Raw genomic sequence first — 25,822 nt, forward strand, 5'->3', positions numbered from 1 at the left:
AGATAAAGTACATAACTCAATGGTGTATATAAAGTATATAATGCAATATTCACGGGGTTGTAAAACCACCACCACAAGGTAATTTTAGAACATCTTATATCACACCAAAAAGAAACCCTGTACCCATTAGCAGTCACTCCCCTAGTCCCTGCCAACCACTCATCGACCTTCTGTTTCCATACGTTTGTCTATTCTGAACACTTCATATAAATGGAATCGCGTAACATGTGGTCTTATGTGTCTGGCTTCTTTCACTTAACATAACGTTTTGGAGGTTCATCCACACTGTAGCATGTGTCAGTGCGTCATTTCCTTTTTTATGGCTGAATACTATTCCACTTTATGTATCTAACACATCTTGTTTATCCATTCATCTGCTGATCAACAGTTGGGAGGTTTCTACATGTTGGCTATTGTGCATAGTGGTGATACGAAAATGCAGGTACATGTACCTGTTTGAGTATATGTTTTCAATAATTCGGGGTATATAACTAGGAGTAGAATTGCTGGGTCATGTGGTCATTCCATGGTTAACATATTAGCAGACTATTTCCAAAGCAGCTGCACTACTATTTTTTCAAAATAACTTTTGAAATCACATTGTTATAAAATAACTTTCAAAGTTTGATTGAGAGCGGCAGCATTGTTTGAGGGTTCCGATTTCTCCACATCCTTGCCAACACTAGTTGTCTGTCTTTATCTTAGCCATCCCAGCGGATATAAACTGGTACCTTTTTGTACTTTTGATTTGTGTTTGTTTAAAGATTAATGATGCTGAGCATCTTCTCCTGTGCTTATTGATCATTTGTGTGCCTTCTTTAGAGAAATGTCTATTCAGATCCTTTGCCCATTAAAAAACACTGGGTTCTTTTTATTGCAGACTGCAAAAGTTTTTTTCATGTATATATTTTCTGCACGCAAGTCCATTATGAGATATATGATTTGCAAACACTGATTCCCATTTTGTGGACTGTCTTTTCAGTTTCTCGATGGTATGCTTTGAAGCACAAAAGTTTTAAATTTTGATTAAGTCCAAACTTTTTTTTTTTCCCCTTTGCTTCCCTGAGCTTTTGGTGTCACATCTAAGAAACCACTGACTGATCCAAACTAATAAAGACTTCTTCCTATGTTCTCTTGCAAGAGCTTTAGCACTCACATTTAATCAATTTTGAGTTAATTTTTGTATTTTGTGTGAGGTAGGTGTCCAAATTCATTCTTTTGCATGTCGTCCCAGCACCATTTGATGAAAAGATTGTTCTACTCCAAATGAATTGTGTTGTGTGGGCACCTTTGCCAAAAGCCAAATGAACATAAATGTAAAGATTGGAGGGTTTTTTTTCTTTTCTTTTCTTTTTTTTTGCTTCACTTTTGCTGGATTTCTTTTTCCCAAATGTACTACTCCCATTCTCAAAAGAATTTATACTCAAAATATAAAATAACTCTTGAAATCACATTGTTATAAAGTAAGTTTTGAAGTTTGATTTGGGGGGGGCAGAGATAAATTTTTAATAAAAATAAAACTTGAGCAGCTAAACATTTTAAGGAATGAGTGCCTAGGGACAATTTTTGTTTTCCAGATCCTGTTGATCATTTGTGTGCTGAAAAGTCTTTTCAGAATGTACTTTGTGCATCTCTCTGCCTAACAAATAAATGGAGTGTAACTTAACCTTTTATTGAAGGTCAGTAATATTTCTCTATGGGGAGGGGTGGGTGCCAGGTGAATGAAAACCTCATTCCGCATTATAGATGCGCTAAAAACCAGGAACCCTGCAAGTCATTTAACTGCCCTGCCCTCCAATTCCTCATTTGAAAACCGAAGGGGATCACACATGATGACCTGTGCTGCTTCTCCCAGTTGGGAACGCCTCCACCACACTTCTACCAGTTACGAAGATGAAAGAGGGTGTGGCACAAATGACATACCTTGTTATTGACAAGATGAATAAGGAGTAGGTGCTTAGTGAGGATGGGTTAAAGGAATGAATGAGATCCACGCCCTTACCTCTGCTGGGGAGCAGGAAGCTCTCTTCTTCTAAGCCCTTCCCCACCCCCTGCAGATACATACACCAAAAAGCACAACTAATCCCCTTTGCCCACTGGCCACCTGCCTCTTTCCCACCATGTTGTCTTTTCATCCATCCAGACAATGTTAGTGCAATGCTCACCCTGAGGCAGGCAGCCAGGATACTAATGATGAACACCAGTTCTCTGACAAACCACATCTGTGCCTGTCTCTGGCTCACGTCTCTCCTTGTCTGTCTGTCTGCTTTCCAATTCTTTGGTCTCATGTCCATGCGCACAGGCTTCTTTGTGCCCACCCCGTAACACTGTCAGCCATGGAATCTTCCCCGCTCAGATCCATCACAGCCTATGATTTTGGTGACCAGGAGATGCTCATTCCTAGCCAAAACATGAAAGTACTCCAGATACCTCAGGTTTCCAGAAAGGTGTTCTCTTCATACACAGTTTCAGGGCTATCTATTAATAAAAAGTACTTTCCACTAAACTGTGATCATAACAAGAGCACACGTCAGCGGAAGCCACTGCTGTTTTAAAGCTTTTTCTTTCTTTTGCTTTAATTCTTTAATGACAACTTACACAAAAGCGATCCTACTTTCCTTCTTTCTCTTTTCTCTTTACTTTTTAGTTCTTATCACATTTCCCTGCCTTCTACTTTGCTACCATAACCTACTCTCAGTAAGATTTTAAGTAACATACCAAATTTCTTAGGTCTGAATATGGGAGCCTGAATTTGATTTCGAGTGATGAAGTGATAACTGAAAATAAAATATCATCAGACTTCAGACGCTTTTACACTAAATTTTCAAGAACGAATTGATATCAAGTATTTGTGATATGTACAGTAAGTCTACTTGAATGAAACCAAACTAGTTGAGCTGGCTTTGGAACTTGATCACAGATGACCATATAAAAAAGAACAACGTAGATTCACAATAGCAGAAGAGATGATTACTTATATATCGAGCACAATTGTCCATCTTAGAGTTTATTATTTGAATATTTTTCATACTAGAGTATAACTCCTCAAAACCAGCCAGGAGTCAAATCCCAGTCTCCTGCAGTAAATAAAAGGACAGGCCAAGTTTCTTCATGTGTTATACGGTAGCACCTGGGGGAAAAGGTCCTATACCTGCCTTGGAAAGTGCAAATGATACGTGGGAACAGGGGAAAGGGTGACTCAAGCACTGTACCTCTTTTCCTGGTGCCTTTGTGAAAATGACCTTTCTCCTTTAACTTCCACTGAAAACACTTCAAGAAGCAAATGGGCTGCTTCTTTCATACTGAAGAGTTGGGACATGACTTCGGCGTTGCATTTCCAGCATGCTGCCTTAATCTGTGCTCATTTCAGAAATACTCCCTCCTTAGGTGTTTATTAATCAGGTTTCCAAAAGCAAGTTGGCAATCAGTTCTATAATCTCACCGCAAAGAGATGGGTGGGTGTTTTACTATAGCCCATTAAAGGGCCTACTCTAGAGCAAGGGAAGATGGGGTCCTCTGCAAACTGGGAGGCGCACACACATGCTTCTCTCTTTCCCTCTCCCATGCGGAGAGTCCTTGACTCTCCTTCCCCAGAATATTCATCACCTCAACTTTCTGCTGCTTTTCAAGTCATGTTTAATTAGAGGATTTCACATTCCCTTGTGATATGATATTCATGAGGAAAACTTGCAATTGGAGTGACCGTGAATTAGTCTATTAAGTGCCAGATTTGTGCTTTTAAACAATGATGGCGATTATTGTTATTATCTGCTCTCAATATTGTGCCTCGAGATGTGAGGGCTACCTTAAGTAACTTCACATCTGAAATACAAGCTATTAACTATTTACGTCCTTTTTTTTTTTTTTTTTCCTGGAAATAACAAATTATCCTGAAAGAAATACAGCGTCACCTTTCTACAATGGACCCCATTAGGGCATGGGCAACTCATGTGGTGAGCTGGGTGACTCTGAGTGACATACAAATACCCTCGCTTTCGTAGTTATGGATTCACGCTCATGTAGACTGGAAAACAATTTTGACTAATACATTAGATTTGTGACTTCTCAGGGGTAGCTTTTTATAAACCCTGTTTAAGTTAATCAGTTTCAAGAAAAAGTAAAAACTTGTAATATGTATATGCAGGTATGGCAAACGGCGAAGATGGCAAGAGAATGACTCAAAGATTGTTGCGTGGGATAAAAGGATTAAAACTGGATCTATAGGTAAGGACGCTCACTCTGCCTTTTTCCATCGCTATCAAAGACGAATGCTTCTCAAATCCTCTTATAGCTGTAAATCACCTGGAGATCTTTTTAACATGCAGATTCTAATGCAGCAGTTCTAGGGTGGGGCCCAAGACTGCGCATGTGTAGCACACGCCTGGATAACGCTGATGCTGTTGGACCCTGGAGCACTAGGGAGCTTGAGAGTTCCCTGTTGTGGATCTGACCTAAAAGTGAGCGTACTTACAGAAACGCACGTGGGCTGTCTTCTCTATTAACTGTGGGGTGAAAAGCAAACTGGGGATGGATAAATATGGAAAGTGGAGACACTGGGCAACCTCACCAAGCAATAGGTACAAACTCATAAAAACTCTCACTGGCCCAAAGTTATTTAAGAATTATATGCAAGTCTTTTTTTTTTTTTTTAAATATAATGAAACAGGTAAGACTAAAGGAAGTTAGCACCGGGAAGAGGCCATCATTTCCTGTTTCTATTTAGCAAACAGTTTTACGTTAGCACGGATCTACTGAGTGACTTGGCCAGTGAATAGTGTTTGCCAGGTACTCCGCCGATCAGGAGTACCCCGGAGTAAACTGTTGAATCTGGGTTTGACAACAACTGAAAGCTTCACAGGTCCCAGACTCTAGGGCTGCCTTGGGTATCCTCTAAGCCTTCATGGCATCCCTGAACCTGGGAGGAGAGGATGTATGTGTGAAGAAGTAGGATCTTGAATTAACCTTTTTAGGAAGGGGAGTGATGCTCTTGGGCTTTTCTAGGAAACCAGGGTGTATCATGAAAGCAGGGTTTCAATCCACTTGGCATAGTACCATATGCAGTCAAGGCCCCTCCTCAGTAAAGAGAGGAAAATCCTACCAAAATATCCCAATAGGTGATATACACGGACTCAACGGTGGTCCACACAATGTCAGGAAGAACAAGAATGCGTATTTCTACAAACCGGCAGATTTACTTTAATGTATTAGCCAAAAATACATCTAGCATCTCCAACTTCTGGTTTCACAGACATCATGTCTAAGGATGAGGCTTATTTTACTTAAATTAAAAATGAGTCGATTTAAAGAAAATAATATAAATAACAATAGTCATCTAAGCAGATACGGCAAACCTCACGACAGAGGGGCACACATTCAAATGACTAAACTTTCAGAAAACAAAAGTGCGTGAAGGAGTCCTCAAGGAGAGGCAGTCTGCAACTGGGTTTACTTCCTGAGTCGACAGTGACCCACTGGTAAGTCTCTTTAATTTGAATTTTCAATAGGGAAGGAAGGGCCTCAGAATTATCCTTGACTGATGGGACAAAGACCCACAAAACCAACAAGAGCACAGTGCAGTGTGTCGGATGCTTCGAGGGCTAGACCCTATCCTTTAGGACCAGGGAGCATCCGATGTGTAGACTATGGATGTTAAATCAGCTGCTTTACCAATGGTAAGAACTTAAGGTTGGGGGCCATGATGGCAGGTCATGAGTCTGGCAGTTACTCTCTTCACCATCCCCTCCAATCTGGCTCTACCTCCCTTTTCAGATACACTGGGCAAAACACGCCATCTTGATTCTCCGAAGCCTGTGGCACAGCAAGACAACGGAGCAGAGAAGGAGCGGGGGAGTACCTGCGGGCCGGTTGCTGTGTTCTGATCCATCACCAGCACAGAGCGGGTGATGACAAAGGCCGAATGCCTGTGTTTGCACGGTGACGAGTGAAGGGACACACAAAGGAAAAGGGCAAGAAGAGGCAGAGGTCCAGCTTTTGTTTCTGACACCCATAAGCGCGATCGCTATGCTGAGGTTGTAAGTGAGAGTTTCCCACTGGCAGCATTAACGGTGGGATCTCGTTAAGAAAACAGAATGCTTTCCAAAGAGGGGCTGTGAGCAACTGTGTCAATACAGACATAGGGACCACTAATCCAAAAGATATTAACACCATTAGGCAGGCATGCGCATTATGTCCACGCAAGTGTTTGCACTGGAGAGTCACGAGGTCTGTGTGGAACCTTGTCCATATGTTAGAGGGAACAACAAGACCCGGAAAACCAAAGAGCATAAATGAAAGTTCCAACACTAATTCTTCTCATTTAATCCCTGCCCCTGACACTCTCTATGGAAGTCAGCACAAGCGTACTCCAGAAGCAGAAGAATCACGTAACAGAAGTGTGAGGGCCAGATGAGGAAGCAGGAGGTGAAGGGACAAGGGGCTTAGAGAAATAAAATGGCTCAAAACCATTAGGCACTTGCATTTATGTTTCCTAAGAACTACTTCCTACTTTATGTCATTCCTTTTATGTCTCAGCAGTACAAGATGCTTCATGAATGGTCACTGGATTAAAGTCTTCTCTGCCTTTGATTCAGCATTTTTGTTTGTTGGTTTGTTTTGGTTACTGGGGGGCTTTTTCTGGCCATGCCACGCAGCACGTGGGATCTTAGGTCCCCGACCAGGGATCGAACCCGCACCACCTGCAGTGGAAGCGTGGAGTCTTAACCACTGGACCGCCAGGGAAGTCCCTCCGCATGTTTTATGAAACACCTACTCTGTGCTTAAGCATCGTGTTGGGTTCCTAGATCAGAGTCTATAAACTGGGATTCGTAAGAAGATCCATGGGAGGGTGCTAAGATAATATTACCATTTCTGTATGCATGTGTTAAGATAATATTAGAACTTTTGTATGAATAGATACTTGTGTACCTATGTGTATACATTTCTCACCTTCTTACTCTTTAATTTTTATACTGCAGGTACTATATTAAGCATGTATATAATTGATTAAAAGTATCTTTAGTAGGGGTGCATACTCAAAAATTTTAATATTCATGGGGTGACTAATCAAACACATTTGGAGGTCATTGGTATAGACTGTGACTAAGTTCTCATCCTCTCCAGAAGAGTTCTGCCCAATTCCCCAGGTGAGGGGAAAGAGAGAGAATTGAACAGACGGCTGGAACATAAAATTCTGTAATATTTGATCTGGGCCTTTGAGTATCAATAGAAGCTCAACGCTAAAAGGAATAGGATGAGAGAAGGCAGGTGACTAAAGCACAAAAAGCAATTTCAGACATAAAAAAAAAATTTAGAAAGACAGACCCAGAGTACTTACAAATGATTTAAAGGCCAACATCAGGAATTTTTAAAAGGAATTTTGTTCCATGAAATAGTTCACATTGGGTCACAGTCTCAAGAATTGTTCTCTTTGAAATGTTGAGTCTTGGCACTGGACCCAGACTGTCCTAAAGACTAGTGAATAATAGTTATCAAGATCCCTCCTCTGTCACTTTGAATCGTAGAAGGGGAAGAATGCCATGGCGTCAGGACAGCCGTTGGGAGGTCCTACAGCAGTGGTTCTCAGAGTTCGGTCGCTGGGAACTTGTCAGGGATGCAAATTCTTAGGCCTCACCCCAACTTACCGAATCAGAAACAGTAAGACTAGGGTCCAGCAATCTGTAGTTTAGCCAGTCCTCCAGATGATTCTGATGCGAGCTAAAGACTGAGAATCAATGTAACCAGAAATCCAAATATTCCCTCCTGTTTTGGAGCACATAAGTATCAATATCAACAAAGACTAACCAGGTACTTCTACAGCATCCGTGGCCAACGGGTAGCAACTACTATTAACGAGTTCCTGAGCCTTAATATCTCATAAATTCACTATATTCTGAACATGCGGTCTCTGCAATGAAATGCAGCACCAACCACATGCCAGGCTGGCTGTGCTAGATGACTGGGACATGGCAATCGACAAGGGACATGGAACCTTTCCTTCCTGGAGTCCACTGCATCCAAAAATCTCACCTGATGCAAACGTGGGGGGGTGGAAATATAGACGCGACGATATTCCACCAGTGCTCACGTTTAACGAACTATACACTCCATCACATTTTGCCTATCTTCATATTACTGCATTATTTACACTGTGTTGGCAAGTGTCTGCCTCTGTGTTTGTCTCTCTAGACTGTGAGCTCCTTAAGGGAAAGACCTACGTTCGAGTCATCTTTTAATTCCCAGAACCTATAGAGTTATTAGTATGTAAATGCTCAATAAAGGCGGCTTGAACGAGTAAATGACTTTAACAATAAACAAGAGTCATTAATATTTAATTAATTAAATCATCAATAATCCTTTAATATTCACGGAGCACTGCCTATGTGCCAGAGACTAAAACGTGTACGAACTCATTTCATCTATGAGGCCAGGCTTGGTAACATACCCATTTCACAGAGGGCGCACTGAGGCACATCAAGATTAAGTATGTGGAGTGGGCCGCCTGCCCTGGAATGCAGGCCGTCCGGTTTGAGTCCACACTCCTAACCACTAAACAACAAAGCTGCCCCGGCACTAATCGAGGTAAGAGCCGTGATCTAGCAAAACATGCCTCAAGGTCTTTTGCTTCTGCTGTGCCCTCTGCCTGGAGAGCTCTTCCCTGACTTCTTCATGTCTGTTCAAGGGTCACTTCCTCAGAGAGGCTTTGCCAAACCCATTTATCCAAACAGTGACCTTAGCCCCACTCTTCCTGCTTCACTTTTTTTTTCTTCAGATCTTAATTCTATCTGTCTTTTTATTACGTGATTATTTGTTTGTTTTATTTCTCTTCCACTGCAACATCAGCTCCATGAGGTCAGACTTTGTCAAGCTCACGGTTCTATCCCTCAAAGCCTAGGACACCTGGGACGGGGTTAATGAAGTTTTGCAGAATAAGCCGATCTGCCTCAGTACTGTCTGGTGACTTCTGTCCTGCAAAGGCAGGATTTTTTGGTTGAACTCTGGACAACTTCCTCATTTATCCTTGTTAAGTTTCTTTTACTTCTGCCTGTACAATCCTCTAATTTATTCAAACACTACTGGATTATTCCAGCTCTTGGTGTCATTTTTTTTTTTCTAATTAAAGTAAGCTGCCATTTATTTCTCACACTGATCTTTAACACGGAGACATCTTGTTCTTGTCGTAAATATGACTCATACGGAAAAATGTAAGTTGAATATAGGGGCTCATGTGTACCAGAATGTTTCCATCAATATTTCAGATATAAAAAGGAGACACGAAGCCAGAGATGCCTGTCCAATTTGAAGGTCTATAAGTAATTATTTCAGTGGAGTTTTTTAGCCTTTTGGATGTATAACCTGAAATTCCACCAGATGACTAAAATAGCCCCTCCTGAAAGCAAATAGCACATCATTTACACAAACACTTTAGGTTTCTCTTTCCTTTTGCCATAATACACCTTCAAACTCAACATTCACAGCCAAGATGTAAAATACACACACAGAACAGATCCTTCAAAGACAGACCTCAGCATATTTTTTTTAAAAAAGTAAAAAAAGAAAGAAAAGAAAGAAAAAGAGAAAGAGAAAGGAAAGGAAAGGAAATGAAAGGAAGATCAACTTGCCATTCGACTGATTTCCTTGAAGACTATAAAAGGAATGAAATCTGAAGGTCATAAAAGTGTGCCTATTTGTTTAGGGAAGTCTTACAGGTAGTATAAATACCATCAGCTACAGTTGCTATAGGGTCTGTTTGTTTACCAAAAGAGAATACAAATAGTTACACAAAAGCAGAACAACACTTGGGTATATAAATGGAGAAGGCTTTGCCTTCTGGTAAAATTTCCAAAGTGCCTTTTAAAATGTTCCTGTTTTTCACCTTCTTCACTGGGAAATCTCTGTTTTCTAGATTCTCCCTCTTCAGTTTAAGCCCTCCAAGGAATGTCTCACTCTCAGATTTCTAAGGCTGGTAATGATTTGCTTTTCCTTTTCCCTTTCCCTTTTTTGAGATGTAAAAACTAAAACCACTAGCCCAGCAACCCAAACTGTATAATGAAAATAAGTTCTCACAACTGAAAACACACACACAAAAAAAAAAAAAAAAAAAAAAGAGAGAGAGAAAAATAAAAGCTGCAGAGTTTATAGACGAATTCTAGGACAGCCATGTCATACTTAAATTAATTCACGAACAACCACCCAGAAAGGTGTGTATGTATGTGTAAATGACTTTCTATGAACCAGGTACGTTTCATGGACCTGAATTATACCTGCTGGGTTAACCGCTGGCTTCTAAAAAATAAAAGGAGGGGGGTTAAGTGGGAAGGAAACCAGCAAGGCTGTTCTGGAATTTCTTAGTTGAGCGTGTGTGCGTGTGCGCGCGCGTGTGCGCATGTGCACGCGTGCACGCGATAACTCAGCTCTGCCATTAAACAAACTGCACCACAGAGGCCGCTGTGAGTGGAGGGCTTCTCTTCATACTACATTGACCACGGTACCCACCAGCCACGGCCCCGGCGCCTTTCTGTGAATGGGACACGCTGCCATATGGACGAAGACACTGAACAAGCTGTACAAGTCCTGGCGACATGTGCCCAGGGGATTGTCCTGTAGTCACACCACCTGGGCTATGGCAATTGTGCTCTGTCTGTGCAGAGGCACGGAGGAGCCCAGCAGGATGTTATTTCTGAGTACACACAAAAAGGAAAATTACAGTTAGGAGAATTCTCTGGCTAGCGTATCTGTTGCTCAATTCCCGAAATAGTTTCCCAGAGGAACGGTTATCTGCTTTATTCACACAGGCAGAAATGACAAGCTGGAACACATATTAACAATTTCCCTTTGTGAGCTTCCACTATTGTTTTAATGAGGAGAATATGCTTTGTAATATACTTAGGCCTTGACTGATCACAAAGGGGGGGGGGTGGAATAAAGAAAGTGAGGACGGCCGTACACGTGTAGCCACTCACTTGTATCACCCGAGCGAGCAGGTCTGCACCGTGGTGCCTCCCTTGGAAAGAGCCGCAGAGCCAGGCTGCCAGGTGGCCCTGGTGCAAAATGGCATCTTGGTAAATCTTGAAAAAGGACGTGCCTTCCATTTAAGCCTCTTGGATAGGTTCCTCCTCACGGGGCCCCATCGCTGGCTGAAAAACATGGGACTCCTAGTTGTCATTTAAGCGAGAAGACCACTAGGAGTTTTCCAAGTCACACAGCGTTCCGTTGACGCTTGGCCTCCCTTTCCACTTTTGGATGGATCCATATCCACCAAAGAAAATTTTCTATTCAGTTAATCCAAGGGGTAAAGTGTACATTTCAACCAGACTCTTTTACAGGTAAAAGGGCAAAACCCAGTACAATGCGCTATGCCACCAGAGCTCCCAAAAGATGGGTCCTCACTGTTCTTCTGCCATATGCTTTCTTCCTTTTCACCCTTGGTATGGAATAAACGTTAAGAAAGCTAACGTATATTAGGTGCTTCCACACAAGTGCAAGCACCTATGAAATACCTGGGTGCCAACCAAGGGAGAGGGTGGAAAAAACCCTATCAGCAAGAGCAACTGATCAGAAAAGAATGACTAACCTCTATAAGCAAAGAAAATGGGGGTTCAAAGCTGATTTTTCATGAGAAATCTGGCACATTGGACATGAAATGGCCCATGGTTGAGATTCATATTAGGCAGTATCCCAAGGGAGAAAAAAAATGAAAATCAACCGAATTTAAGAGAAACTTGTAAAACAAATGTGACTCTCCAGACCCATGATGTCATCTTATTGGAAAGTATTTGTCATTTAAACACAATAAATAGAAAAAGATTTATAGGGTCTAATGATGCTGTGTTACGGTAAAAGGCATTTTATTGAGATAAGACATAACAGCTGTTTGAAAATAACAGTTGAGTTTTTCTTTTCATCACCCCATGAAGTGAACAGTCAAGAAAATCCATAAATTGATCCCCCAGGATGTGGCAGTATTTTCAAGGTGTTCTCCCTTTGCCCTCCCTGAATGTGTGGAATGACGGGAGGTGACACGGCACCATGGCACACCACCCTAAGAGAAGTTTTCCTTCTACTTCTAAAACCCAGAAGCAACTGGTTTCAAGCAGAAAGAGGAAATGATCACAGCTCTTCTAAACGTGATGATCGCCAAACACCCAGTAGCACTTTGGGGCGTGAAATGTTGATAGGTCCCCAGGAGCGTCTTTCCGACATAAGCAGGGACAGTTTTGCCCTAAACAGGCGACTCCCCTTGCAGATAGACATGGGACAGTTGACGCTGCCAAGAGTCTGCTTTGGAGCAGAAAGCAGCACCTGAGTGTAGGCCTCTGCAATTGGCTGCACCCTTGTCTCTTTCTTGTCCCTACAACACCTGACAGGACATGCCCCGCCTGCTTTCTATATTCTCCACTTCTCGTCCCCTGTGTGTAGCACCCTGCCTCCCCTCTTTGCAAAAAGATGCGGCGGGGGAGAAGAACGGGCCGCAGAGAAACGCGTGGGGCTTCTCCCTGATTATGGCCTAACCTTGGAAGGTTATGGTCTGGTTCTGATCCCTAAGCTCTATCCCCTGGAGGCTGTAACCCAGAGTCTGGGGTGGAGTCCAGGTGGTTCTGAGGAGCAGAGTGGTTCCCATGTGGGAACCAGCAGAATGTGGCAGCCACTGCAAGGACGTTAGGCTCGGGGACACCCTGGTTCCAATCCCTGCCTGGTCCCTAACCAGCTGGTTGGCTCATGCAAGTTATAAATTTCCTCTGGGCCCAACACTACCTGTACAAAGAGGACAGGACCCCACAGGGTTGTCGTGAGGATACAATGGGAAAATCAGTATTGACGCTTCTGCCGAGTCCTTTATGCGTTGTGACTGGCACAAAGTAATAGTTCAATAAAAGTTACCTGCCTGATCATCACCATCATATGCCAGCTTCTGATTCCTTCCAGCAGTAGCAGTACCTGTACTCTGTTGGCTCACACCGGAATCGCAAACCACTGGTTCTGTGGACTGGACGTGTCTGGGAGCATCATCAAAATGTGGGGGGAAATCTCTGTTCTTTCCAGCAGTGCCCAGACCCAGGTGCACTGAGCATGCTAAACTGCAGTGCTTCTCAAGCTTCAATGGGCACGTCAAAGGCCCCGGGGACTGGGTTAAAATGCAGACCCTGACTCAGTAGATCCGGGGTGGGGCCTGAGATTCTGCATTTCTAATGAGCTCCCATGTGATGCCAAAGTTGCTGGTCTACAGCCTTTGAGGAGCAAGAATCTAGGGTAGGCATGACAAATAGAAAATTCCCACACCCCATCTCAGACCAATGGAATCCAAATCTTCACAGGAGAGGCCTAGGAAGCGGTATATTTTAACAAATACCTGTGACATTATTATCATCAGGCAATCTGGGAAACACTGGTCTGATGGTTAACGTTGGAGTCGGCCAGCTTTTTCTGTAAATGGCCAGATGGTAAATGTTTTACTCTTGGTGGGCTATATGCTTTCTGCTGTGACTACTCAAGCCAGCCATTGTTTTTTTTTTTTTTTTTTAACATCTTTATTGGAGTATAATTGCTTTACAATGGTGTGCAAGCCAGCCATTGTAGTGTGAAAGCAGCCATAGACTTTGTGTAAATGAATAAGCCTCACTGTGTTCCAATAAAACTTTATTTACAAAATAAGAAGCCGGCCAGGCTTGGCCGGTAGGCCATAATTTGCTGACCTGTGTAACAGATCAAATGCCTCAACCTCTATGGGCAAGAAGTAGCAGTGAGAATTCTAAGGACAATTTGGGACAACGTGACTGCAGGTTCTCCAAAAGAATCTAACGGGGAGGGAAGATTTGGGGTCACTAGTTTGCTCAAGTGCTTCAAATCAAAAGAAATACAAAAGAAATTATCTGATTTTCAAAATACAAAAAAAAAAAAACGGTTGAAATGAGGAAGACCTATTCAGAGTCACAGGACCTACAGCTTACTACTTAAATTTCTGGCTCCAGAGGCCCTAAATATGAATATGAAAATATGCAAAAGCTAAATGCTTGTGTAACCAGAAGAGTTCTGAGACCAAGCTTCTAGAATGTTAGCGAGGAAACCAAGAGCACCAATATTTATTCATCAACAGAGGATTTAGTTAAAAAAAAAAAAAAAAAAGAAAGAAAGAAAGGGAAACGAAACACCAAGCATGTCCACGACTCAAGAGTCCCTTGCCTTTTGAAAACAGAAGGGCTGGTCAACACAAATGTTATTGTTATATAGTCAAATCCACGGCAATATGTCAAGAGGCCACAAATCAAAAACAGAGACTGTGAATCAAGTGAAACTGTCTGAAAGTCCACGAGCCAAGCGTAAACCTTCAGGGGTTATTTGAAGGCAGCTGCCAGCTGGGAAGTGTGGAAATCGCAAGCAATTGGAATACACAGGGCTGTGTCAACAAATGAGAAGGAAAAGGAAGGTACCTTGCAGGGACAGAAGGCAGGTTAGGCCTCAGAGAGAGAGGTGCCCAGTGTGGGTCACCTGATTCTGAGAATATGACAGCCTCAAAGAAAGAAGAGGCTGCACAACCTGGGATCTCTCCAGAGTTTAAAGAAACGTTTCACCAAATGCTTAAGGAAAACCTTGGAACAAATATTTAGAAGAGCTATGCATCTGAGACACATTCAAGTTATAAAATATCTACTAATGGTGGTTGAACTAAAAGCAAAAAGCTGGGGAGGATCAGAAAAAAGGACTATCTCTGATATGGACTACAGAAGGACAGCTGAAACAGAATAGAGACCAGATGATGTGTTCAATGAGGAAACACAAGATTTATAAGGCAGGAAGGAAAGTCAGGATACACTGAAAGGAGGGAGAGGCTTGTTTTGCATCTGCCTGTGTGCAAATCCTGCATGGGGTCCATTTTTGTTCTTTATGTGCCGTTTCAGACCGTAAATGATTTATATTTTGCAAATCCTCTCCACCCACCCTCCCTTCGCGAGACGCCTAGGAACTATCTGTATCCACCTTAACAGAGGGAACTCTAGGATTTTGAGTCAATACACGTTTTGTTGAATTGAATTTTTAAAATTTCTTCTAGGAGCACTGATTTTAATTTATCATAATTACGTATTCACTTCTATACTGAATGGAATCTCTAAGTGCTGTTTGATGAAGTAAAAGAGAGAGTGGAATTCGATCCCGGCTATGCCGCTAACGAGTTCTGTGACCCTAGGTCACTTATTTAATCTTGATGATTCAGCTTCCTCACCTGTAAAATGGGTATAATAAACCCTGCTGTTTCCCAGCAGTCACGTGGCTAAAATGAGCCATCCCTCCAAAGGTAAGAGTTTAGCCAGCTGCTTGGCACACAGAAAAAAATGCATTAAATGAGAGTTCCCTGCCCTTTCCCTAGTGCACCATAATGTAATGTGATAGTCAGAATTTTAATTCAGGCAATTACTTAAGTAGTAATTGCTATTTGTATTTACATAGCTGCTTTGATCCAAGAAGCTCAAAGGGGTTTACTAAATTTAGCATTTTAATAAATGTTTCATTTGCACGCCCTTTGATTTTGTTTACCCACACCAAAACTTGGAATTTCCTAAAGCGAGATAGTCAGACAAATTACGGAAACGGGATAGTATCTTCGTGTTTACAGGTATCCCTGTTTTGTCTATTTACCAAAGAAGTCATGACGCCCTGGTCTTGTGGAATTAAATGACAGTAAGAGGTATGAATGTGCCTGCTTCCCTTTGTAGCTCTCTTTAGCTCCTGCCTGTTGAATTTCATTCCCACCACGCTTCTCTCAGGCCCTGACAACAGAGGCAGGTTTATCGCGCCAATGAATATATACATATTATACATATATATTTTTTATATATATAACATATATATAAAATCAGCACAATAAACATTCTTAAATTCTCGGAAGGAAATCAAAGCACGAAGCATGGCGCCAGTGCTGCATTCTCATGACGCGGAAGGTCCGTGACTGCGCAGGGACAGGATCTTAACAAGCCCTGATGGGAGCGATGGCAATCGCCTCACAAATCACATGGGCCGCTCCTCCCCTGAAAGTGCTGAATATTGATACATGTCTCAACCCTGCGCGACGGGGAAGTGGGTTTCTATTGGCAATCTTTACCAAAGTGTGTTTTTTTTTTTTCCCTTCTCTACACTCAAGGGTTTACCCTGAATGATTTAATTATAATTTTCCTTGTGTAAGACAAATTAAAGAGGAGAGTAGGAGTGTCGGGCCAAGCACATGATTTATCTCCTTAACAGATTGCAGCTCACCAAACCCCAGAGCTGCTGCTGCGGCGGCTGCTCATGGGAGCCCGAAGGATGCAAGGGGGCGGGGGAGGTCTTCCACATGGCACGGAAACACGCGGCCCAGTCGTGATTGGGAGACGTCTCGCAACTTGAAAAACACACCAAAACTCTCACGATATTACCGTGGTCCGATGAAGTTTCACACAGAGCACTCCCAAGTCCTTTCAGAAAGAATCCTTAAAGCTGGTAACCTAAGCTACAGCTCCAGGAGCACCGGGGGTGGGATGTGGTGGGGAATATTACGTAGAAATCAAGGGAGAGCTTCGAAAGAGATCCATTTCACAAATGCCCTTGGTGAGTAAGGGATGAAACTTCTCCAAGGGACTCCTGAGACAAATGACAACTCACTGTGTAAGTGAGAACATATTTCGATAGTGACAGCTTTTTTTTTTTTTTTTTTTTTTTAACCATCTTACACTATTTCAACAGTAATACCCCACGAGATTTTAAAATAAACCCTCAGAGGGTAAAAACACTCATTATAAGTCCTTATATACAAAGCTGGCTAACTAATTATTGAATTTCTAGTGATCAATTTTTTAAGTCTGTAAGTTTTTGACGTATCTTTAACCTAAGGTACTCATTTGGCAAATTTGCTACGTTCAGTTAAAATGTGCTGACTAGAATCTGTTTTAATCCAGCCATGCCTAGGAACCTCCCAGGTAACAGAAACTGAGAGGTCCAAGAGGTTAAGCAGTTGCATATAATTTCATAGTTGCTTCTTCTTTGCATGAACAGTTGGAAAAGTCAGCCTGTTTTTATATCCAGATTAAGGTTCAGTGGAATCTAAATACTTTTCTGATCCTTATTCTAATGCTGGTAGGTAGTATAAATGAAGATGAAGCCCAACTTTTGTGCAGACACATAAGGACCATAAAACGAGAGAAATCCAACAAACTGATTCTCCTAGAATTAGACTGTCTCTGAGATCCATTTACTTTCGAATGCACCTAAAGACATGAAAAGGGCTATTCTTCTCCTATTCGCCTCCTTGCTAATCTACTACCTGACTCCAGATACGTAACCTTTTAGAATGAAACTGAGCATGGTGCATCTAAACAGGGAGAGTTTTCTGTGTCACAGGAAATCTGTGCAGGCTCCACAATGGCTGACAAGATTACAACAAATACCTTAAGTGCATCAGTTGGCATTTTTCAGCTTATGGCCTCCTGCTCTGCCTATGGATAAAGATGTAATTCGATCCCTCTGCAGTAAATGGACAGCGTCAACCTCAGGATACCGAAAGCAAGTAGAGCAAAGGACAACAGCCTAGAACCTTTTCTTCAAAAGCTATCTAAAGTCTAGTTTGTTTGTCTGTTTAATTACAAAGGCATTCTAAGAGATTATAAAGCGAGAGCTAAGACTGGTCTCCAGACATATAAATCTATCCTCACTGGAAACAAAAGAAGCCACATTTGGTCCAATGGCTCCAAATTAATTCTTACTGCCCACCATTCTATTTTTCAGGCTCTTCTAAACCAAAAAGTGATAAGCATCTTTTAGTCTTTCTGTGTCTGCCACAGAAACTCTAAAGTGATTTTAAAAGGACAGTTGCAAGTTTTGGCTAAAACATATATAATCTCATCTCTGGAAACCTCTCGTGGTTTTTACGTTGGAACGGTGATACACACAAACACACACTCACACAAACATTCATATACTGTTTTCTGTGTTTACTAAGCTCTAAATGGATAAAATGTTGCTGGTATAAAGATACACATCTAATTAAATCAGTGGGCTTCTTAATGTTCACTATTTCAAGAAACACATTAAATTATATGTGTAACTGCTTAAGTGAAAAATAAAATTCAAAATCCTTTCACTGGGTCACTTTTATTAAAAAAACCAAAATAATCTTGTTTTCCTGATGGAAATGACACTTACTATCACCTATTACTTTTGAGGTTTCTTTCCTTCTGTGGGTGGACACTCTGCGTATGAAATACACAGGAAACAGTTTAAAAATAGTAAACCGAAAAAAAAGTTTTATATATATTTTCTACTTTGGAAAAGCACTGAACAGTGGAACTAATAGTTCTGCGTGCTAAGGTATAATAACATGGATTCACAGCTTCCTTTTCTTAGAGCTGTCTTCTCACATGATATATTTTGGATCTCGCAATCAACCTCAGCTTCAGCTAACATCCAAGTGAAGCTCCGGGCAATTAAAAAATATAAAGTCTTAACTTCCAAACAGGAATACAGAAATTGAGTCAATGCTACCATATGTCCCGTGAGCAGGAGAAAGTGGCTGTGTATGCTTGTGTGTGTATACATACACGTGGACCCCTTCCATCTCTCCATCCCTCAAACCTTCACTGACGGTTTCCAAAAAAAAAAAAAAAAAAAAAAAGGCCAAGTACTTTGGGGACACGATGATGAAAAAGATGGGCTCCCTGCCTTCAAGGAGGGCAGTGCAGAGTAATGTGCGTTCTACCTTTTCTCAAACCGTGATTCAACACAGCCTACAGCAGACAACGCCATTCCCTTAGAAGATGTTTAAAGCCAAGGAAATCAGCTTGTATGGAGCGGACACTTGGCAGTAAGAGTAATAAGCCTGGAAGCCTGGAAATCCAACCCATCCAATGAGAGAGCAAAAGACTCTGCCTGAGTTCCTAAGCTCAGGTTCGATCTACATAAGTGCTAATTCCATGTTGAAAAGGTGACAATAATTAGATGCTTCACACCCACACCATACTGAATACATTGTGAAGTAATTATATGCACACTCCAGTCACATGGATCCAATTAGAGATCACCAAGATATGGCGAGGCCGGGCCACCCACCCCTCCGCGTGAAAGACAGCTTTGGACACATCTCAGATGGGCGTTCCTACCTTTCCCTTTTGGGAGTGTGGACTGACAGCTGTCCGTTGGTAGAGGCATGTGGGTTCATTATTAAGGAGGTCTTGGAAGGTGCAGAGGAAGAGACACATGTCGTGGTCAGATCCAAACTGCTGTGATTGTTGCCCGTGGTTTCTTCTGTCGTATGAGCACTTGTCACTTCTTTCCAGAGCTGCTGCAGTTCTGTTGGAATCATGCCTGAAACAAACAAATTGGATAATTAAATCAATTAACAGCTAATTCCGTCCTCTTCAAACAGTAATTAAATCAAAGAGTCAGTAAACAAAGCCTAGTGTTGGGGGGAGCGGGTTTGGTGCGCTCAGTTTTTTTCCTTCCCTCTCAACTAAGGCAAATACGGTAGGAACGAACGTGTCCTCCCCCTGAAGTGCCCTCATCACACATAAGAGACACCCGTGAAAAGGATTCAAAACACAGCTACTTCTTGCAAAGACTGTATGCCTCCATCCAAACTGTTGTTTCTAAATCGCTGGGGGGGAAAAAATGCAGATAGATGTTACTGTATTTTTAGACACAAAGAAGGGCTCAAAATAAATTTGTTCAACTATACTATTATGACAACACGAGCCACAAAATGAATAATTTTTGTGCTTAAGCCTTAAATGATGACAAATAGCTCTGTTATTAAATACAGTTTTTATTAATCACTTTTAGACGTAAATTATGAATTCATATTGTCTTCCTGAAATGCTTTTCAACTTTTAACAGTCAAATTGATTATACTATGATTATTTCATTAACACACCTATCTTCCTCATTAATTTTGGTTTCTTGTACCACATGCTTAATTGATGGATGTGTCTACTGAAAAACTGTGTAACTTTTTATACAAGTAACACTATTATTACTGTCATTTCTTAGATCCATGCTAATGAACCATTGCAGAATGAAATGAAAACGTGAAAGAAACTTGGAGCAGTAAAGTTCTCTTGTTTTTAAGGGGGTCAGAATGGACATGGGTCTTAGGCAGTAAGTGTCAACTTGCTTTTTTTTCCCCCAAGAAGAGATACAATCAGGATGCCAATCTCACTATTGTGGGCCTGCAGCCTTTATTCTGGCGGCATGCCTCTACAGCCCAGGATTTCCAAATCCTACCTCAAGGCATATTCTAGTGCGTACACACTAGAGAAGAAAAATATTCTGAATGGCAACTGACAAAAACAACAACTTAGGAGGACAACCTGGAAGAAATCACAGGCCCTGGACATCACAAGGCAATGCCGCGTTAGAACTGGACGTCTGGACCACAGTTCATTGTTTCAATCAACTGGAAGCCAGCTATCCGAGAAAGCCTGCCATTTTCTAACTATAGAGCAGTAACCGAAACAGGCTTGTTTCTGACCAAACCTAAGGTACTGAATTTAAAAAGAAGGCTGTGCGCATTACATTCATTTGAAACACATAATAAAAAATGCCAAGGTCTAAATTTAATTTATTTTTGTCATTTAGAATACAATGGATAGATAATCATCTCAACGTGATCAGCCAAACATCTTTACTTTGCTAAACTGTTAAAGATTTTAATTATGCTAGCATTGGAGAGCACTGGTCTAATGAGGCGATGGACTCCAGAGAATCCGAGTGGTTAAGAACTGTGAAATGAGTCTGATAGGATTTTTTTATATTCACCGTGGATCGTTTGCATATCAAAGAGGAGTAAATTATTGCACAGCAGACCAATAACCTTCCCCGCCTTTCTGAGAGGAGCGTTAACAAAAACAGTTGGTCTCTCCTAACGGTTCTCCACGAAAATGTTCAAATGCTCGAGTCTTTGCAATTAATAAATATTACAAAGGAGGCTTCAAATGATACATTAAGTGGTCAGATATTCTTCGAACGCATCCTCGACAGCCAAGTCGGGTTTCTTCTTCCTTCATAAGAATCAAATGCCAATTATATTTTGATGGATTTTGTCCCAAATGAGCGTTTAGTTATTAGGCATATTCAATTATTACTTGTCCCCTGAAATTAAACCTCGGAGGCAAATTAAACAAAGGGAAAGGTCACCACACAATCCCGTGTCCGGTTCTGCCGCATCTGGGCTATTATTTTCCAACACCTTGCGAGGTGACATGTGGGGTGTGTCTGTAGCTAACAGGCCACCGCTGACGTCTGCACACCAACAATTACCTGCGAAGATGGCTGACCCTCCGACCACTATTTATTCAACTGAAACAATAGTGAATAGGCTTGTCTGTGGATGATAGCACACTGATATAAAGCCACACAAGTCAACACCCAGTTTTATTTTCTGGGGAGTAAATACACACGAAAAGAACAAGCCACCTATTTTTCAACTCAAACTAATTGATTTCTGGGTCAGGTGCATGGGAGGTTGGAAGGAAGAACACACCACGGTTTCTAACAACTGTGTTAACACTTTCCCCTCGACAGAAGCAGAACTTTGAAGGTGTTTCAAGAGTAAGCTGTTTATCCAGCAAATAAAGACAAAGAGAAATGCCCTGTTACACTTGTTATGCCCACAGAGTACAGTAATGCTACTCCAATAGGCTAGCAAATCAGTTCCCTCGCCCAGAAGGAGAAACGGTAAATAAAACAGGAACTCGCTGACTGACAACGAGGCATCCTTCTGGGTCAAATTTCGATGTGATAATAACGGTGAAGAACATTGCCATCAGACTCACAGAAAGGCAGTCAAATTGGTCTCCTCCATCAATGTTACGCCTTGTTAGTGATGTTAAACTGTTAGTTCAATGAATACTTATCTACCAAAGGATGCTGTTATTTGACAGCCGAGATCTCATGATAGAATTGTGACAGATAAAAGGTAAGCTAGTCACTCATCAGACTAAATGGACAGCAAATGTCCAGAAAGCATGCATTTCTTCCAAAAAATGGTACATAGGAATAACAGTACCAAGTTAAACAAATCCATTAACAGGTACATCAGCAGGCATGTAATTTTCTCCCAGCTATAGTTTACATTTTAAAGAATTAAAAAGTCAGAATGATACTAAAAGTGTATGGGATTACAGGTGCTGAGGAAGATGAGATGATTAAAGACACCAAGGGAAAAACAGACATGCTAAAAATGTAAAACAGAGAGAACATCCTACAACAGCCCTAAAAACATCCAAAAAAAAAGTCCTGCTGTTTCATAACCTAAAACCTCCGGGGTGGGGGGGAAAGAGCCTTCAAAATATTACTCTCTGTCTCTTCGTATACTTTGATATTTCTACATGCATGTTTAAGGCAACTTAGCCAAGACCGTACAGGTATGTAAAAGAACCATGATGATTATATCCAGAAGTGGGCATCACCAGCATTTTTAACACATAAACCCTGTGCCTTGCTACATTTCTTTTTCCAGGACAACTGGCCCCTTCATTATAAAAGAAAATGCAGACACAGGTTTAAAAAATGTATGTTGCGGGGACAGCTGACAGATTACCGTTCACGGAACTCAATTTTACAACCCCAGGTATCACTGGCTCCAAGACAGAGCTGATCAACCTTTTTTTGTCCTTGTACCTCCATACCCAGGTGACCACGTTCAAGCAAGCAGAAAGTTGATTTAAACCTCATAATGACATCAGTTTTAAGCCATCATCTCTCTGATTAAAAAAAAAATTGTGTTGTAGTCCAACATGACTGAATTCTCCAGCCACTTTGGGAGAAGGGTTAGGGGAGACAAAACCAACCTCCTGATTCCAAGAGAGATGGCAATGACACTGGTGGTTCACTTCACTGGGAGAAATATCTACATTTGCGTTTATGCATCCTGGGCGCACACAAAGGTACCACCTTAGACTGTAAATATGCGTCGTCTTAATGTCACGGGGCGGGGGGGGGGGGGGGAGGCTAAGAGTCAGAGCAGACTGCTAAGCATATCAATCAATGCCATGACTAGTAAATTACCTACCGGTGTCTCTGATATGTTACTGCAGAGATTACACTTCATGCATCACCACATTCATTTCTTTCACATTACACATGAGCTTGTCTTGTCACTGCCCAATTGCCCTCTTTTGGACAGCTTAACTGATGTACTATAACAATGAACCTTAGTGCACAAACTTAATAGTACAGGAGCAGTGGGAAAAGATGAGCAAGGTGGAAGCGGAGTCCAGTGCGTGTGTCAGCCCAGCAGGTGACGTTGCCAACAATAAACCCAAAGATGTAACTAATGCACGTTATAACATTTCGCAAGCACAAAAATGCATTAGCCCATGTGTCCTCCCCCCCACAACCCCGCCCGGCACTGCTCAGTTACCAAATCTTCTATTTTGACAGCAACGGAGATGCTGATTATATATTGCGCGGATGAGCAGTAATGGCAGAAGGGGGAGGGGAGGCAAGAGGGAAGTTAAAGGAGGAAAAAGCCCTGGTCTCAACACTGAAAACATAAACACAACCCAAAGAACCCCAGGAGGGACAGAAGTTGGGTGTGGCTGACTCGGGAGAATCAAGATTCCACGCACACATGCCTCACCGGCTCCACCTGACACCAAAAGTTACTGTACACACGGCCATGCCTTCAGCACCATGAGGGGAGAAAGACGTTCCATATTTTCAACCCTTTCATAATGAAACTGAATCCAAGATACCAAAGGCTTTAGCTACCAGCCTTGAAGGCACATATACACATACATCCGAGTCTACCATGGGCCTTGAGGAGGCAAATGAAATCTACCACACCCCATACGGGATGGAGGAATTGTATTTCAAAACACGGCATGACTCTTCTTTCCTTCCTGCCTTTCCTTCTTGCTGGTTCTGAATAATCCATTTGTGTATCACATTGCACACACATGAAAGTTAGAGTTGCTTAAACCCAGAGGATGTCCTAAAAACAGCTAGAGTACTCATTTGTTTCTGACGTCCAACACCCATTGGAAGAACATGTCAATGGCTCTGCCAAAGAAATTTTTAAATCCATGAAATCTTGTTTCCTTTTCAAAGGGCTCCAGTTTTCGAAAGAGAGCTGGAGATGGACAGGCTGCCTGTTCTGACGCGTATAGAGCCAACGGGCTCAAAAACCAACAGTCAGGTGAATACAGAAAGAAAGAAAAGGGAGAACCCAAGAGAAAACCACCTTGGCTTTTGTAACAGCAAGAGATGAATCATAATCGTTAACAGAAAAAGAAACCTGAATTTCTCCCTAGATATTAAAAAGTGGCATTTCTAAAGCATCACTACGATTTAACACAGAGCAAGTTACAGGATGTACAACACATCTTAAAATGACTACAGAAGCCTTCAAGAAAATGCATCTGTGATTCCAAACTGAAAACGCGAGAAGATCTGATTGAAACGCTCCCTCAGCCGGAGCAGCGCTGCCTTCTCGTACTCTAAGAACGTGCAGTATTCTGATCCTGCTAAGCCTCCCTCTTCCTTTGGGCGCTGACGAGCACTCTGGCTTCTGGAAAGGTCCATCACTGCTCCCTGATCCGGCTTTGCCTCCGAGTGTGTTTCGGCGTGTTTTAAACGGACAATCTCCTTCACGATGAGCTGGAAGAAGACGACCCCCACCCCCGTCCTCCGCCCCGGAGTCTCGAGAGAGCAGCGCCTTCTGTACCATCAACGCTTACCTTGAGCAAGGGGTTGGAGGGGAAGGGCAGGCTGCCCCGGCTGGATTGTTAGAAGGCCTTGGCGCTGCAAAGACAGAAGGTGTTGCTGCTGTAGCTGCTGCATCTGTAAAAGTTGCTGCTGGAAAGCCAACTGCTGGGTAGACACCTGCTGTTGCTGGAAGAAATCAGGAAGGGAAAAAAAAAAAAAAAAATGAGATGGCCACTGCTGGGGGAAGGTGAAACGTGTGGACATTTCCAAACACACTGTGATCAGCCAGGACTGAGAGCGGTCACTAAAGTTTCGCGGAGGGCTCGGGGTCAAGGCTGCTTTCAAAGGGACAGGACACATCGCCTCCGAAGAGAAGCGAGGGGCTGGGTGTGGGCCCTTTCTGCGGCCGGCTCCCATAGGAAAATAATTTGACAATCGAGGCAGCTTTTGCCTACGGTTTGAAAGGCCTGAGTTCTTCTCGCCAAGATGTAGACTCCTAGACTCTGAAATTTCTAAGTAGACACAGGAGCAGCAGGTAGGCTATAGACCACTCCAGGTCTGGAGGGATTTGAACCCTGAACCTCTGAGGTGTGAAGGGACAAGTTGCCTCCATCCCGCCTGCGCGGGGAGAAGCTTTTAACTACTCTGTTTATCACTTCTGACATAAATAAATGAGAAAAAATCAGACCTTTGAAGAAGAAAAACTTCATCTAATATTGTTAATTAGCCATGACAAACGATGAAATAACATTGTAAATCTTTCATAGAAACAGCCACTAGATTTTAATTACACACATTCATAATTTAGCAAACAACATCGTGCTCGGCTGTGAGTGTTTAACATGAAGGACACTTTAAGCTTCAGATGCCTTCGCTTGGCTTGAGTTTCAGAAACCCCGAGGTCTGCCTGCTGGTCCTGCTTCCCCGCCCGCTTTGTTCTTGCAAAGAAGGGGCTTTGCGAAATGATAAATATCTTTCTGTTGATTGGATAATGACAGGAGGAAAACTTTTGTTGTGTAAAACATCAATACATCATTCCTGTGTTTAGCAGGTCTTGCTCCAGCCAAAAAAATTAATGTAGATTTCCTCAGTAATTATCTGAGTGATAGAAAGATAATACAGTGCACTATTACAATAAATAGAAGGAAATTATCTAATATCC

General features: G+C 42.1%; 1 protein-coding gene across 5 annotated transcripts in view; it reads right to left on the bottom strand.

Moving 5' to 3' along the window:
• Nucleotides 1–25,822, bottom strand: part of FOXP1 (forkhead box P1) — a 585,986-nt gene that overhangs the window by 62,585 nt on the left and 497,579 nt on the right. For all 5 annotated transcript variants that reach the window (XM_036868301.1, XM_036868305.1, XM_036868304.1 and 2 more), the window contains 2 exons: nt 24,693–24,846; nt 19,116–19,320 (listed from right to left, as the gene is read on the bottom strand). In XM_036868301.1, the coding sequence (XP_036724196.1) occupies nt 19,116–19,320; nt 24,693–24,846 (359 nt within the window). The remainder of the gene's footprint in view (nt 1–19,115; nt 19,321–24,692; nt 24,847–25,822) is intronic.

The sequence above is a fragment of the Balaenoptera musculus genome, chromosome 11 (assembly GCF_009873245.2).
Source record: "Balaenoptera musculus isolate JJ_BM4_2016_0621 chromosome 11, mBalMus1.pri.v3, whole genome shotgun sequence".
Lineage (NCBI taxonomy): Eukaryota > Metazoa > Chordata > Mammalia > Artiodactyla > Balaenopteridae > Balaenoptera > Balaenoptera musculus.